General features: G+C 41.4%; 1 protein-coding gene across 1 annotated transcript; it reads left to right on the top strand.

The window, feature by feature from the left end:
- Positions 1-1,813: 1,813 nt before the first annotated feature.
- LOC106580878 (rhodopsin kinase grk7a) lies at positions 1,814-10,254 on the top strand. Its single transcript, XM_014162402.3, has 4 exons — positions 1,814-2,679; positions 4,166-4,603; positions 7,555-7,832; positions 8,007-10,254. Exons 1-4 carry the CDS (start codon positions 2,086-2,088, stop codon positions 8,341-8,343), a joined length of 1,647 nt encoding a protein of 548 aa, XP_014017877.1. The 5' UTR covers positions 1,814-2,085; the 3' UTR covers positions 8,344-10,254.
- Positions 10,255-13,400: the final 3,146 nt, after the last annotated feature.

Below are 13,400 nucleotides of genomic sequence, written 5' to 3'. Positions count from 1 at the left end.
ATTTCTAAGTTATATTCTTCAACATTCAATGGGTACATACAGTATCATTAATTAGAAAGTCAAAAAATGTATGTACCAATCACAGACTGCATACAGTAATGTTGTTGTATACTGTATGTTAAAATTGTAATAGGGCCATACAATAAACTGGGCACGTCAATGCTAATATGTGTACCGGAAGCCAAGGGATATAATGATTTATGATGTGTGGTTGTAATGCATTGTAAGACTTATCATAAGTACAGTATGTGTATGACCCCCTTAAAATGCACATTTTCAACGTATGAAAAAATGATACTACCTAGAGAGAGACATAATTTATTATAAACCCTGTTATTAGACATAAATTATCATACATGGCTATAACAAGTCATAATGTAAAAATGTTACCAAAATGAGTATTTTTCGAACTGCCCTTTCCTGGTAAGACAATGAATATCTATGTCAATAACCCAGAGGTCAGCAGTACACAGAGGCACAGATTACGTGGTGTGCCATAATGGTTGAGTTAGCTCATCTTCGAGTTTCAGTAAGAGCACTTCCATCAGAACAGTTCAGAGTAGACTTATTAAGCTTGAGTGACAGGTTATATAACCTGAAGGTGAGATAGTGCCCAGTTGAGTGGCTAGCAGCCACAGGGTGCTGGAGAGGATCTTACAATTATGTTTAGGCTACACCTAAGAATGGATTACTACACACCGTAGCCTACTAGCCTACACCTGAGAGAAATAGTGGGTCTCAGACACGTTTGATCCTAGACCCTGGCCTGATCCAGGCTATGTATTTGCCTTGATTTGATTACATCAGAGATGATTGTGATCTTGTGTAAAACTTGATTAATCCAAACTTGTTATCCTATGATTACATGATTTTTGGCATATTGACATAAATAAAGAATAGGCAGAATATCAATACAATGAAAAATGTTTTTTTTATTAAAAGTCTATATACCTATATACCAGTCAGAGGAAGGCATAAAAGTTGTTAAAGACTCCAGCCACCCTAGTCATAGATTGTTCTCTCTGCTACCGCACGGCAAGCGGTACCAGAGCGCCAAGTCTAGGTCCAAAAGGCTTCTTAACATCTTCTAAACCCAGCTTCTACCCCCCACCCCCCTTTTACGCTGCTGCTACTCTGTGTTTATTATCTATGCATAGTCACTTTAACTCTACCTTCATGTACATATGACCTCAATTACCTCAACTAACTGTGCCCCCGCACATTGACTCTGTACCGGTACCCTCTGTATATAGCCTTGCTGTTTTTATTTACTGCTGATCTTTAATTATTTGTTATTTTATTTGTTTTTTTTTATTAACCAACAAAAGAAAGAAAAATAAGTGTTAAGGGCTTGTAAGTAAGCATTTCACTGTAAAGTCTACACTTGTTGTTTTCAGCACATGTGACAAATAACATTTGATTTGATTAGTGGAGTAAATTAATGTGTTCTCTTCTCATAACAGAATAGAAATATCCTATAGCTGAAGTGGTTATTCTAGAGAGATCTTTCACTACTTCTTGAGAGAATTAAATACACAGTAGTGTTGTCCTATATCTATGTCATTAAATCCATTACTCTCCTAAACCAGACATTGTCTTCTGAAACTTAATAGTCTTTTATCACCTCAATGTGTAGCCAAATGGATTTTAACTCTTAGTTTACATCTTTCTATCCATAATATTATGAAACCCAGGTCAGCACCTCACTACAGTTACGCTGGCATTGTCCCCATCTAAGTTAGTATCCCGCTAAATATAGACCGACCAAAGCTTCTTAAGTTAGAAACCACATAAGTTCCTTTCCGTGAGCAGCGTCCATGAATGAGCACAGACACTTACTTAAGAGAAAATCCCTCATGTGCTTTTTAATTCTAAATGAGGCATTACGTGATTGAGAGAATGTCTTCTGGTGTGACGCATGTGTCGGAGCTGCTCAGTCACACCAATCACCTGGAGAGAATTGGAAACACTACAGGGAAGCACACACAGGGAAAGAACACAGTCTTAGCATCATCTTACAGCAGCCTTAGCTCCCTGCTCAGCCACACTGTGTAGTAGGGACAACCCAACGCAGCAGCTGCCAACATGTGTGACATGGGGGGATTGGATAATCTGGTGGCGAACACGGCCTACCTTAAGGGGGGTGACGAAAAGGAGATGAGGAAGAGGCGGCGTAGCCTGTCCCTGCCCAAGCCAGAACAGTGCGTGTCTATCCGCGCCACGGTTGGGAAAGAATTTGAGATGCTCTGCGAGAGGCAGCCCATAGGGAAGAAGTTCTTCCGGCAGTTTCTCCTGGAGTCCAACCCGCAGTACGTGGCGGCCGCAGAGTTCCTGGACGAGTTAATCGACTGGGATCTGGCAGAAGGCGCTGGCAAAGATAAGGCGAGGATGAATATCATCAACAAGTTCTGCAAGGCTGACTCCAAGAACTTCCTGTCCTACCTGACGGGAGAGGTAGCGGACAAGTGCAAGGCGGTGTCGGACAAGGACTTTGAAGACGTGATGATGGGCAAGGTGAAAGATGCCACGTGGGAGTACCTGAAGGAAAAGCCCTTCACAGAGTACCAGACCAGCCCTAACTTTGACAAGTTCCTGCAGTGGAAAGAGTACGAGAAACAGAAAATCACTGATAAGTATTTCTATGAGTTCAGGACCCTGGGAAAGGGAGGCTTTGGAGAGGTAAGTCCACACAAAGTCTACAGTGCAGCTGGCTAACTGAAAACGGTAGTGAAATATTACAGTTCTAAAATGTAAACTTAAAAACGGTTTTAGCACTTTTCTAAGGGTATGCAACAGTTACAGTGAGAATGGGGATGGTACAAATACAAATGATAAGGGATGATAAAGAAGTCACTAAAAGGGATAATTGTTTGTCACTCATCTAACTACATACTGTCCGGCTAACACATTTGGTTCCTTGAAAGTTATGGGAATGTTACATTTTTGGTTTCCAATTGGTTCTGGGAACGAAGCCATAAGTTTCCTGACCGGTAAAACTGAATGTTTTTTTTTTTTAAGTTTCTGAGAATGGAATAAAACATTTCACCCGTTCTGGGAACATACATTTTTAGGTCGCAGGAAGGTTCAGAGAACATTTTACTATGGTTCCCTGAAAGTTTTCCCAGGAGGTTTAATTAACGTTCTGAGAACATGTTTCTATAAGACTTTTAATAACACTGATAGTTTAGTTTGAGTTAACTGTTTTGAACTCCAAGCACAGATAGGACACATGGACATTCCTTTGCTCAGGCATTAATCATGCAAACACGTTTCTTTTTTATTGTGACACGCGTCAGTGAGATTATATTGTTCTTCTGTTCTCTATCCATGGAATTCGTCCACAACTCATACAAAGCTGTTAATTTTAGTCTATTCAAACAGACCCCATTTCAAAGGAAACAAGTACTCATTAAGTGGGTGCGGGAAACCTATAGGAAACATTATGCTGTAATACTGTATAGAAAGAAAAAAAAATCTTAACATTCTCTGAACTATTTCAGAAAATTCCCAATGTCAACCCAGTTGGAGAATCTTCCAAGAACGTTACCAACATTTTAATTAAATGTAACCATGTTTTAACTTTTAGGAAATGTTCTGTTAAATTAATGAAATGAATCAAGAAAAGTTCCTTTAAAAAAAAATAAAAAAAATAACAGCTTTAACTATATAAATGCTTAAAAACAAAAACAAAATGGATGAGTAAGATATTTGGCTACAGAAGTGCCATTTCTTACCGATCTCTACAGCTTCTGTCCAAAAACAAACCCAGTGAAATGACGTCAACACATACTGGAGGAATTCCTGGCTAGCTAAAGTGGCTAGCTTGGCTAACGAACTAGCGACGTCGGTCGCGGCGTGCATGACCAGAATGGCACATCGACGAACCACCAAAGACACACCCCATTTCTGTTTAAAAATTGAGAAAGGGGAGGAGTTGACTTTTTGTGCCCGAAGTCGACCATCAAATGTGCTGAGAATGTTCCAAAACTAAGCAACTATCCTGCACCATTCCCAGAAAGTAGTGTAAATTTGTATGCAAAATAACCATAGGACAACCACGCTTTACGAAACATGTGATTCTCAGAACGTTTTGTGCTAGCTGGGTGATCTTAACATAAATTTATCAAACATATTTGTTTTAGTCCCTCTCTATCTCTCTGCATAGGTGTGTGCCGTGCAGGTGAAAAACTCAGGCCAGATGTACGCCTGCAAAAAGCTGTGCAAGAAGCGTCTGAAGCAGAAGAATGGTGAGGGCATGGCACTGCTGGAGAAGCAGATCCTGGAGAAGGTTAACAGCTTGTTCCTGGTTAACCTGTCCTATGCCTACGACTCCAAGACCCACCTGTGCCTCGTCATGACCCTGATGAATGGCGGCGACCTCAGGTACCACATCTATAACATTGGTGAAAAAGGCCTTGAAATGGGCCGCATCAATTACTACATTGCACAGGTCACCACAGGAATCCTCCACCTACACGCCATGGATATAGCATACAGAGACATGAAGCCAGAGAACGTGCTACTGGACAGCTTCGGCCAATGTCGACTCTCGGATCTGGGGTTGGCCGTGGAGCTGCCTGGTGAAAAGACCATCAATCAAAAGGTAAGGACTCTGATAGGCTGAGATGAACTCCAACCTTGTTTTGTGGTTAGAGCGTTGTGCCAGTAACCAAATCTCCCGTGTTGACAGGGTGAAAATCTGTCGTTCTGCCCCTGAACAAGGCAGTTAACCCACTTCCCCGGTCGGCCGTCATTGTAAATAAGAATTTGTTCTTAACTGAATTGCCTAGCTAATTTACAAAAATAATAATAATAATACTCTATGTTAACAATGATTGAGTTGTTTTTAGAGTTAGAGTGAGATGTCATGCTATTTCATGTGAGATTACATAGGGATATATCTATGGATAGGGATCTATCCATAATACCAGGGTTTTACGTCATTACCATCCACTGGGCACAAACTGGTTGAATCAACGTTGTTTCAACATAATTTGTCAACGTATTGTGATGTGGAATCTATGTGGAAAAAGTCATCAACTGTTGTTTTGAGGGTGAAATTTCATCATGGTAACCAAATATCAACATAGACAAACCGTGTATAAAATATGTTGAGTTTGTACCTTTAAAACAATGTCAGATCTTCAAAGTTATATCCATTATCAGACTAAAACAATAGGCTGGGTCATACCTCCTACTGGAGGATTGATCTATCTACAGTTACCCTTCGGTCTCCCATCCAGGGTTTTAACCAAGTCTAGCTATGACATTTGTCACGGACTATTACCAATGTGCTATCTTCAGTGATTGTTGAGAGATCTCCACTTAAAAACTAGATGGATTCACTGTTGCTATTGAAGTCATTCCAAAGGGTATAGATTTAACAGAGCAAATGAAATGTGACCATACTTTATCACTCATATATTATCATTAATTATGCTATTTAAGCCTGTATAGCATTTGCAAAGGCATCAACAGCTATTGTTACAATTCAACTCAGAATTCAACTAAAAACAGATAAAGCAATAGGCCTAAGGTTTCAGGCTCCGGTTGATTTCAAATGTTATGATATTTAGTGATACACAACCAACTATCAACATTTGAAAGAGATGTTTCTTCTGTTTGGATAGTTCCATCTATGCCACTGACTTAGTCTGGCTGTAATTCCAGTTTGTCTACAAATTAATAATTGACATGCTGGATTCGCAAACAAAAATCTATTCAAGAATAGGACTAAATCACATCAAACTATTTAAAGTGCATTTAAAGTTTGATTTGATTTAGTCTTCTTCTTCAACTTAGACGTTTGGTTGAGATGAAGACGTGAATCCAACAATAAATTATTAATTTGTAAACAAACAGCAATTAAATTCAGTGGCACAGATGAAACTATCCAATAAGAAGATAAATCTCTGAAATACAACAAATAGCCTGTTAACTTGTCGACAAGTTAACAAATTATATGTTGAATTTACGTCTCCAACTCGACCAAAAATAAAAGTTAAAGAATGGGATTAAGCCAGTGGCCCAGATGGAACTATTTCCTTTAAATGTTGATATTTGGTTGCATTGTCAACCAAACACAATTCAATATTACTTTTATGATACACTAAATTGCCTAAAGTTAAGGCTTTCTTACAAGTTAATGTAACATTCAACCTTAAGATGAATAACACATCCATGGCCACATTTTGAGGTTACTGTAAATATACTATACTATTACTTCTTATGTAATCATATAAAGCGTGCATGTTTAATATAGCATGCATAGGTCCTTGCAGGTCTGTGGAGATCTTCACAATTGCTGTAATAATCTGTGAAGAATCTGAAACGGAATTGATCACTTGCACCATGTAATTTTAATGTTATCTCCACTGCAATCCAGGTCATTTGGTTCTGCTATTAGATTAAGCGCAGTGATAACACATTAGTCTGAACTAATTATCTAACATTGTATTCCCACACAACTTTGCTGTGCTTTTAAGTGGTTGAAAGCGCAGTGACATTTGGATGACAACTATACCAAAATGTTTTTCCATTGGATTTTGGTTGTGCTTTTAGGTGGTTGAAAGAAAGCATAGTGATAACACATTGGAAATTCAACTAACTTTTGCCTGTCTTTTTGAGTGGGTGAATATAGGTTGTAGTCTCACGTCTCAACCAAATATAACTCAATTATCCACATTGAAGTGACGTGGTGTGCCCAGTGGGATGTGACCTCTTCCACGTTAGTTACCGTCCATGACATTGACCGCTCCGTCACCCTCTATGACTCAGGCTCCCTATTGATCCATAGGAGGGACACTTCTATCCTCACTCATATACAGTCGACTCATGATTAATGCAATGACATACAAATATCTGAAGAGGCAATAAAAAGGTTAGCCTATATTTGAATTGGAACTGGTCCGTGAACTACAACATACTTCACTCTCATTAACCTGCAGTCACTCACTCACTGTTGAGTGAGACATTGGGGCCTAAAACAGGCTTGTCCCATTGGGGATTGGCCTTGGCCAAGGTGCTCAGTGTGTTAGCCCCCAGCCCACTAATCTTAGCATTACTCAGAGGTGGCTGGGATCTGTCTGTGAGGAGAGGCTCAGTCCCAGTAGGTATCCACTCAGTGGAGAGTGGTGCAGCCCAGGGGGGGCACAGGTCAGGACATGGCCTCAATAGAGGGCCTACTGGAGGCTAGTGCAGGGGAAACCTGGTGCAAGCATGTGGTGCTGATGTAACAAAAGAGCTTTGGTAGAATTCAGGAATATAAGGTCCGTGATACAAGGCATGAGGCGCATAAGGGAAGATTGGCCTATGTAAGGGTAGAATCAATTAATAAATCAATCAAAAGTTGTGCTATGCCACAATCAATTTGCCAATTATTAGCTTAACTAAGTGAAGCATTATCCTCTAGTCCAAAGTTGATTTAACACTGAACATTTTGTTGCTATGATATGGAACCCTAGAACAAGGCCTAACCCCTCACTTCTCTTTCCCGGTTTCCTTCTCTGTTATCAAACCTCTGTCCTCTCCTTCTCTCCTCCTCCCTCTCCTCAGGCTGGCACAAGTGGCTACATGGCCCCAGAGATCCTGAAGAAAGAGCCTTACCGGATGTCAGTGGACTGGTGGGCACTGGGCTGCAGTATCTACGAGATGGTGTCAGCTCGCCTGCCCTTCAAGGACTATAAGGAGAAGGTGCAGAAGGAGGAGGTGGCACGGCGCACCCTCGAGGATGAATGCAAGTACGAGCACAAGAACTTTGACGAGGGCACCAAAGCCATCATCGACCTCTTCCTCAAGAAGAAAATTGACGAGCGTCTGGGATGCAGGACCAAGTAAGAGCTGACTGCAGTTTCAGCCCAGAGATATTCCTGACTACATGGCTGGACCAGGAACAACTCTAGGGCCCTCTAGAGGTTTTCCTGGTCAGTTCTAGGTATCACATAAGGTGGTTTTGGGGGGGGGGGGTGTATATTTCTCTGACTTCAGTGTGTTTCTCTGTTACCCAGGAACGAGGACCCAAGGAAGCATGAGTGGTTCAAGAGCATTAACTTCCCTCGACTGGAGGCGGGGCTGATCGACCCACCCTGGGTCCCCAAGCCCAACGTGGTCTACGCCAAAGACACGGGGGACATCAAAGACTTCTCCGAGATTAAGGGTGTCGTGTTTGACGACAAAGATGATAAATTCTTCAAGGAGTTCAACACGGGGGCGGTGCCCATTGCATGGCAACAGGAAATGATTGACAGCGGACTTTTTGACGAGCTGAACGACCCCAACAGGAAAGAGTCGGCCGCTGGATTGGACGACGAGGAGAAGAAATCAAAATCCTGCACGCTTTTATAAAAGCTCCTCTATACTATAGTTAGCTTTGAAAATTACAAAAGTCCTATCGCATTAAGAACATTGTAACGATAATCATAGCCACAAAAAAAGATGTGAAGTGGTAGTAAAATCCAGGGCCAGGTCAAGACACATATTTCCACCACTTCACACATTTTTTTGTGGATATGATTCTTCCTGCTCTATTACATTGTAATGATCATGATAAACCACAGCACTTACGATGATATCAGGAATCGATAAGGTGATTTTGTCTATATCAATGGGCAGGGTCAGTGTCTGTGGTAGAATCAACAGGAAAAAGCTAGACTAGAGCTGGAATGGGGACTGTGCTTTACAGGCACTGGCAGAGTTGCTGTAGCAGGCTTCTACCACATAGTGTCCCCAGATATCTAGATATGTGGATATTCACAAGTCTTCTCAATATTGACTGTGAAACGTCTTGCCTTTTTTTTAAATGCATATGGTAAGATCACCTGAGCAATACTGGTTCTGGGGGGGGGGGGGGCAGTGCCCCTGTGACAACAATTTTGGACCCCCTTGTGGAATGTGGAGTATGAAATCATTTTTACATGACAAATTTTTGCTATCGTTCTTTTTTTACATCCGTTATTAGACAGTGGCAACGATGATGATTATGAACATGGTATTTTGCCTGCTAATGCCTGCAATGCAGTGAAGAAAACGATATGACAACAATAACGTCTAATGTAACTGTCCCCTCTAACAGTACAACTGGCCCCAGCTTGGCCCCCCCAGTTGAAATGGTCTAGAACCGCCACTGCACCTGAGCATTTTTGAGTGAGATGTGGTTTTATTGGATTGCAAAGCTTTAACTCTTAAAGCCTTAGAGAGCATGAACTCTCACTCCTTCACAACTATATCCCAATGACCAACAAACTCCCAAACCACATTTTAACAAATGTATAATATACCTATAAAATGGATCTCACTGTGTTCAGTCTTATAAGCTATTTGTAATAGTGATATGTAGGGTTTCTTTCAAGCACACTATAACAATGTATATGCTAACTTATTTTCACCCATTAGTTACATTTACAAGCCCAATGCAGCTGTGTTCATATCAATATCAAATCATTTCTGGGTAACAATGATGTACCTTACTGTAATAGTATTCCATTAAAATGAACAAAAATAGCTTTTTAGCAAATAACTATTTCTCAAGCAAGAATGTTGCTAGGACTGTCTGGGAGTGGTCTGAGTGGGGAGGGGAAAACTGAAAACTAGCTGTTATTAGCAGAGAGGTTTGGAACTCTCTTTGTAATTGGTCTATTAATTAATTTATCGCCTGGTGATGTCACCAGGCAAGCCAAAATTCCCGCCCATGCAAACCTGCTGATTAGATCCTGTGTAGATTGTATTTTCAACAAGCAACTATCAGGAAATAACACTGATAAGATTGTGTTAGTTTCATCAGCTGTTGCACAATATGATACAAAACACAGGCAAAACATCATTTTGACTGCACTGGGCCTTTAAGAATGTGTGTGCACCATAATGCACCTTACTAATTAAGCATGTTCATTTAATTAAGAGACTGAGATGATCATAGAGGATTTTTGAATGAGTTGAATGAGTCTTTGAATGAGTTGATTGGATCTCAGAAGAATGTTAAATCAAAAGCTGGTCCTTGTTTGTGCTTGTGTCTTTGTTACGTTGAGCTTCTTGAAGTGACATTTGATTTGCAGTTCTTACAGTGTAAATCTCTCTTTTTTTGAAAGGATTGGGGATTCTTGTGGTATGTGTATGCTGAATGGAAAGGTGATATGTGCAATAGGAAATAGTTGAAAATCAAAGAAATAATGAATGCTTTTTATATATTTATCTTTATGAATGTTCTTTTTATATCCCTGTATAATCTGTGTATTATCTGTTTAAATTTAACCTCAAGTACCCTTTTCTCTGCCTGAATTTCTCCCACTTGATTTGAGAGCCATTATGCTTAATGTCACAGTCTTTTGCCCTAGCGAATTCATCTCCAACCGCCTCAATACTCACAATACAGATATTATCTACTCATGCTAATTGCATCTATCTTCCTCCATTCAACACTCAGATCAGATGTCAACCTGTTTATGTTTTCATAACATATTACTGCCAGGGCTCCATTTTTAATCCGATAAATATCCTTTACTAATGGATGGAAACCCAAACTCTGGCGTGTAAGTCTTGCAGTTCGGCGAAACACAGAGAAATTTGTGAACAGGTTTTTAATGTGTGGGACATAAACATGTGCGGGACATAAACATGTGCGGTGCTAAGTCCTGAGAGAAGCGACCTAACAGGACTCAGATGTTCTGTTGGCGCGTGTCTTCCTGGGAATTTGAAGTGGTTTAGATGGAAACCCAAGACACAACCGGAGCCTCATCACACTTAATGGCAGACGAGGGAGTTGACAACATCAACCCGTCGTCAGGTCTCGTGGGGACATGTTTTTACCAGGCGCCTATGACCTTCAACCAATATTTAGGTTTAGTCCCAGGGCCTTTTGGAGCAAGGAGTGCAACTGTGGCCTTCCAACGCTGCACCTGCTGTGTCCTCGGTCTTCACATGTACACACTCCTGTCCTACACACACACACACACACACACAGACACACACACTTGTTACCTCTGTTGTGGCAGTGGGTATTAGAGATCAAAGCGGGACAGGGTGTAATTTGGGATGTGCGTTTGGTACATGCTTATGCACAGGATTAACTTCAAAGGGCTGCAGCACACTTCAGCTCTGGCATCTCCAGGGTGTTACCCCCTTTTCCTCCTGAGGAATCAGTGTGTTTGTGTGTGTGTGTTTGCCCCGTGTGCACATGCGTGTGTGTATAATATGCACATGCGTGTGTAGTGTAGGTGAGAAATGGGTAAACAGTAGACACTGAGCCTATTGTCTGTCCAGAGGGAGAGCCCAAGACAACCGCGTGGGAGGATGAGGAGGAGGGCTGGTCATGGCTCCCTGTCTGACACTCCACTCAAGACAGTTTACTTTACCACAGGGGAACTGTTAAGCTTTTGGTTTACATTCAATTTCTCCAGCTTCATTGCTTGAATTTTTCACATTTCCACAAATAAGTGAATTCCTATGCGCCTTCCAACAGAAACACGGTGTCCGTGTTTGACGTGCTTCCCCTCCAAGGCCTAATGTGCTGGATCCATGGATCCAGACCCCAGAGCCCCCTGCCAGTGTGGAGAAGAGGTAGGAGTAGCAGGCCTGTGAGACACAAAAACACGCGTGGTGTGTGCACACACACACACACACACATACTGCATCCTCTCTCCACCCCGGTCCCAGATTACATCCTCCTTCTGCCATCATCACCTGTCACTTACAATAGAGACCTTTCCATCAAACACCAAATCCCAAGGAAACAGGTTGGTTGGAGCTCGTCATAAGTTATTTATTGAATCCTGAAGTCTGAGTGTGCTGCAGTGTACCGCTTACTACTGTGTCTTGCCTCCAGACTGTTGGGTGGCAGAGGAACAACACATCAAAATAGTGAGAGAGGATATATAATGATAGAAATACTGTATTGAGGAAACATTTTACGACTTGTACTCCTTTTCCTGAGTGCTAAGAAATGATGATGCATATGTTAATGTAGGCATCATCAACATACTACCTCTGGGGTTGCTAGCAGAGCATTCTTTGGCAGTTAAGTGTGTGTGTGTGTGTGTGTGTGTGTGTGTGTGTGTGTGTGTGTGTGTGTGTGTGTGTGTGTGTGTGTGTGTGTGTGTGTGTGTGTGTGTGTGTGTGTGTGTGTGTGTGTGTGTGTGTGTGTGCGTAAGAGATAGTAATAGTGTCTTGGATGCAGGTAAGATTCCTCCCTGTCGGATCTGTCTCCCATAACCATAACACACAGTAATATAAGTTGTCAGGTTCTACGCGTCTCCAGTTGTAATTTAATTATGCATTCTTTGTTGCGGTAGTAATATGACTGATGGTTGGCACAGCATGCGGTCTGGACTGGATCCAAGGCCATCTCAGTGTGTGCACTCAGATCATGTCCCCTCACATGTCTCTACCTCACTTAACTTCACTGTGTGTGTGTGTGTGTGTGTGTGTGTGTGTGTGTGTGTGTGTGTGTGTGTGTGTGTGTGTGTGTGTGTGTGTGTGTGTGTGTGTGTGTGTGTGTCTGTACTCAGATCCTGTTCCTTCGCCTGTCTATGCCTCACTTAACCTAACACTGTATACCCATGACCCAGGCAGCCTCACAGTGGAAATCTATTTTACTTTCATTTCAATCCCAGTCCATTCAAGAAATTTGATGGAAATGAAATAAATTCGTTTAAAAAAAAGTTTTAATCTGTAACTACAGATAATTTTCTGTGCTTGAATAGATTTCATCCCATCTTTGAGCTGTTTTCCATGTCCACGGGTGAAAGCAAGTAGGCCAAATTTGATGATCCTCAACCACCCTTTAAGACTTTACAGTGCAGTACCGTGCCCCAGACCAGGATTCAAAAACTATTTGAAACCTTTCAAATACTTTGAGCATTTACTCTAGCCGGCCATTAGTGCCATGTGGGCAGGGTTTGCCATTTTGGGAATAATCTATTGGTCTGTTAAGCCAGAAATGCTCAATAAAGCTCAGATAAAGTATTTTAAATTATTTCAAATTCTATTTGAACCCAGGTCTAATCCTCAGTCCCCTGTTACGTTTACAGTTGAGAGGTCAGGTGCAGTACACTGCCCTCACTCTGTCTTATTTTGACAGACACACTCATTTAAGAATCACTACTTTGGGATCTGTGGCCCCATCTCGCTAGACTGTCGATCAGTCGGTATTTAGGTCCAACTGAGCTCAAGTTGCCTTTTCAATCACTGTAGCCGAACGCCTGTTGTAAATACTTCACTGGTAACATACCAATACCACATATCTAAACTATGTGTAACTCAATCTGTCATATTTATAGTTCTGTTGAATGACATTTTACATGCAAAGGCAAGCAAAGATACAGTAGTGTGCGCTACAGATGAATGAACTAGACAGACCATTTTATATGAGAAACCACGCACGCACGCACGCACGCACGCACGCACGCACG

Source organism: Salmo salar, chromosome 20 (genome assembly GCF_965601325.2).
Source record: "Salmo salar chromosome 20, fSalSal1, whole genome shotgun sequence".
In the NCBI taxonomy this organism is placed as follows: Eukaryota; Metazoa; Chordata; class Actinopteri; order Salmoniformes; family Salmonidae; genus Salmo; species Salmo salar.
This window is presented reverse-complemented; position numbering and strand designations above follow the sequence as displayed.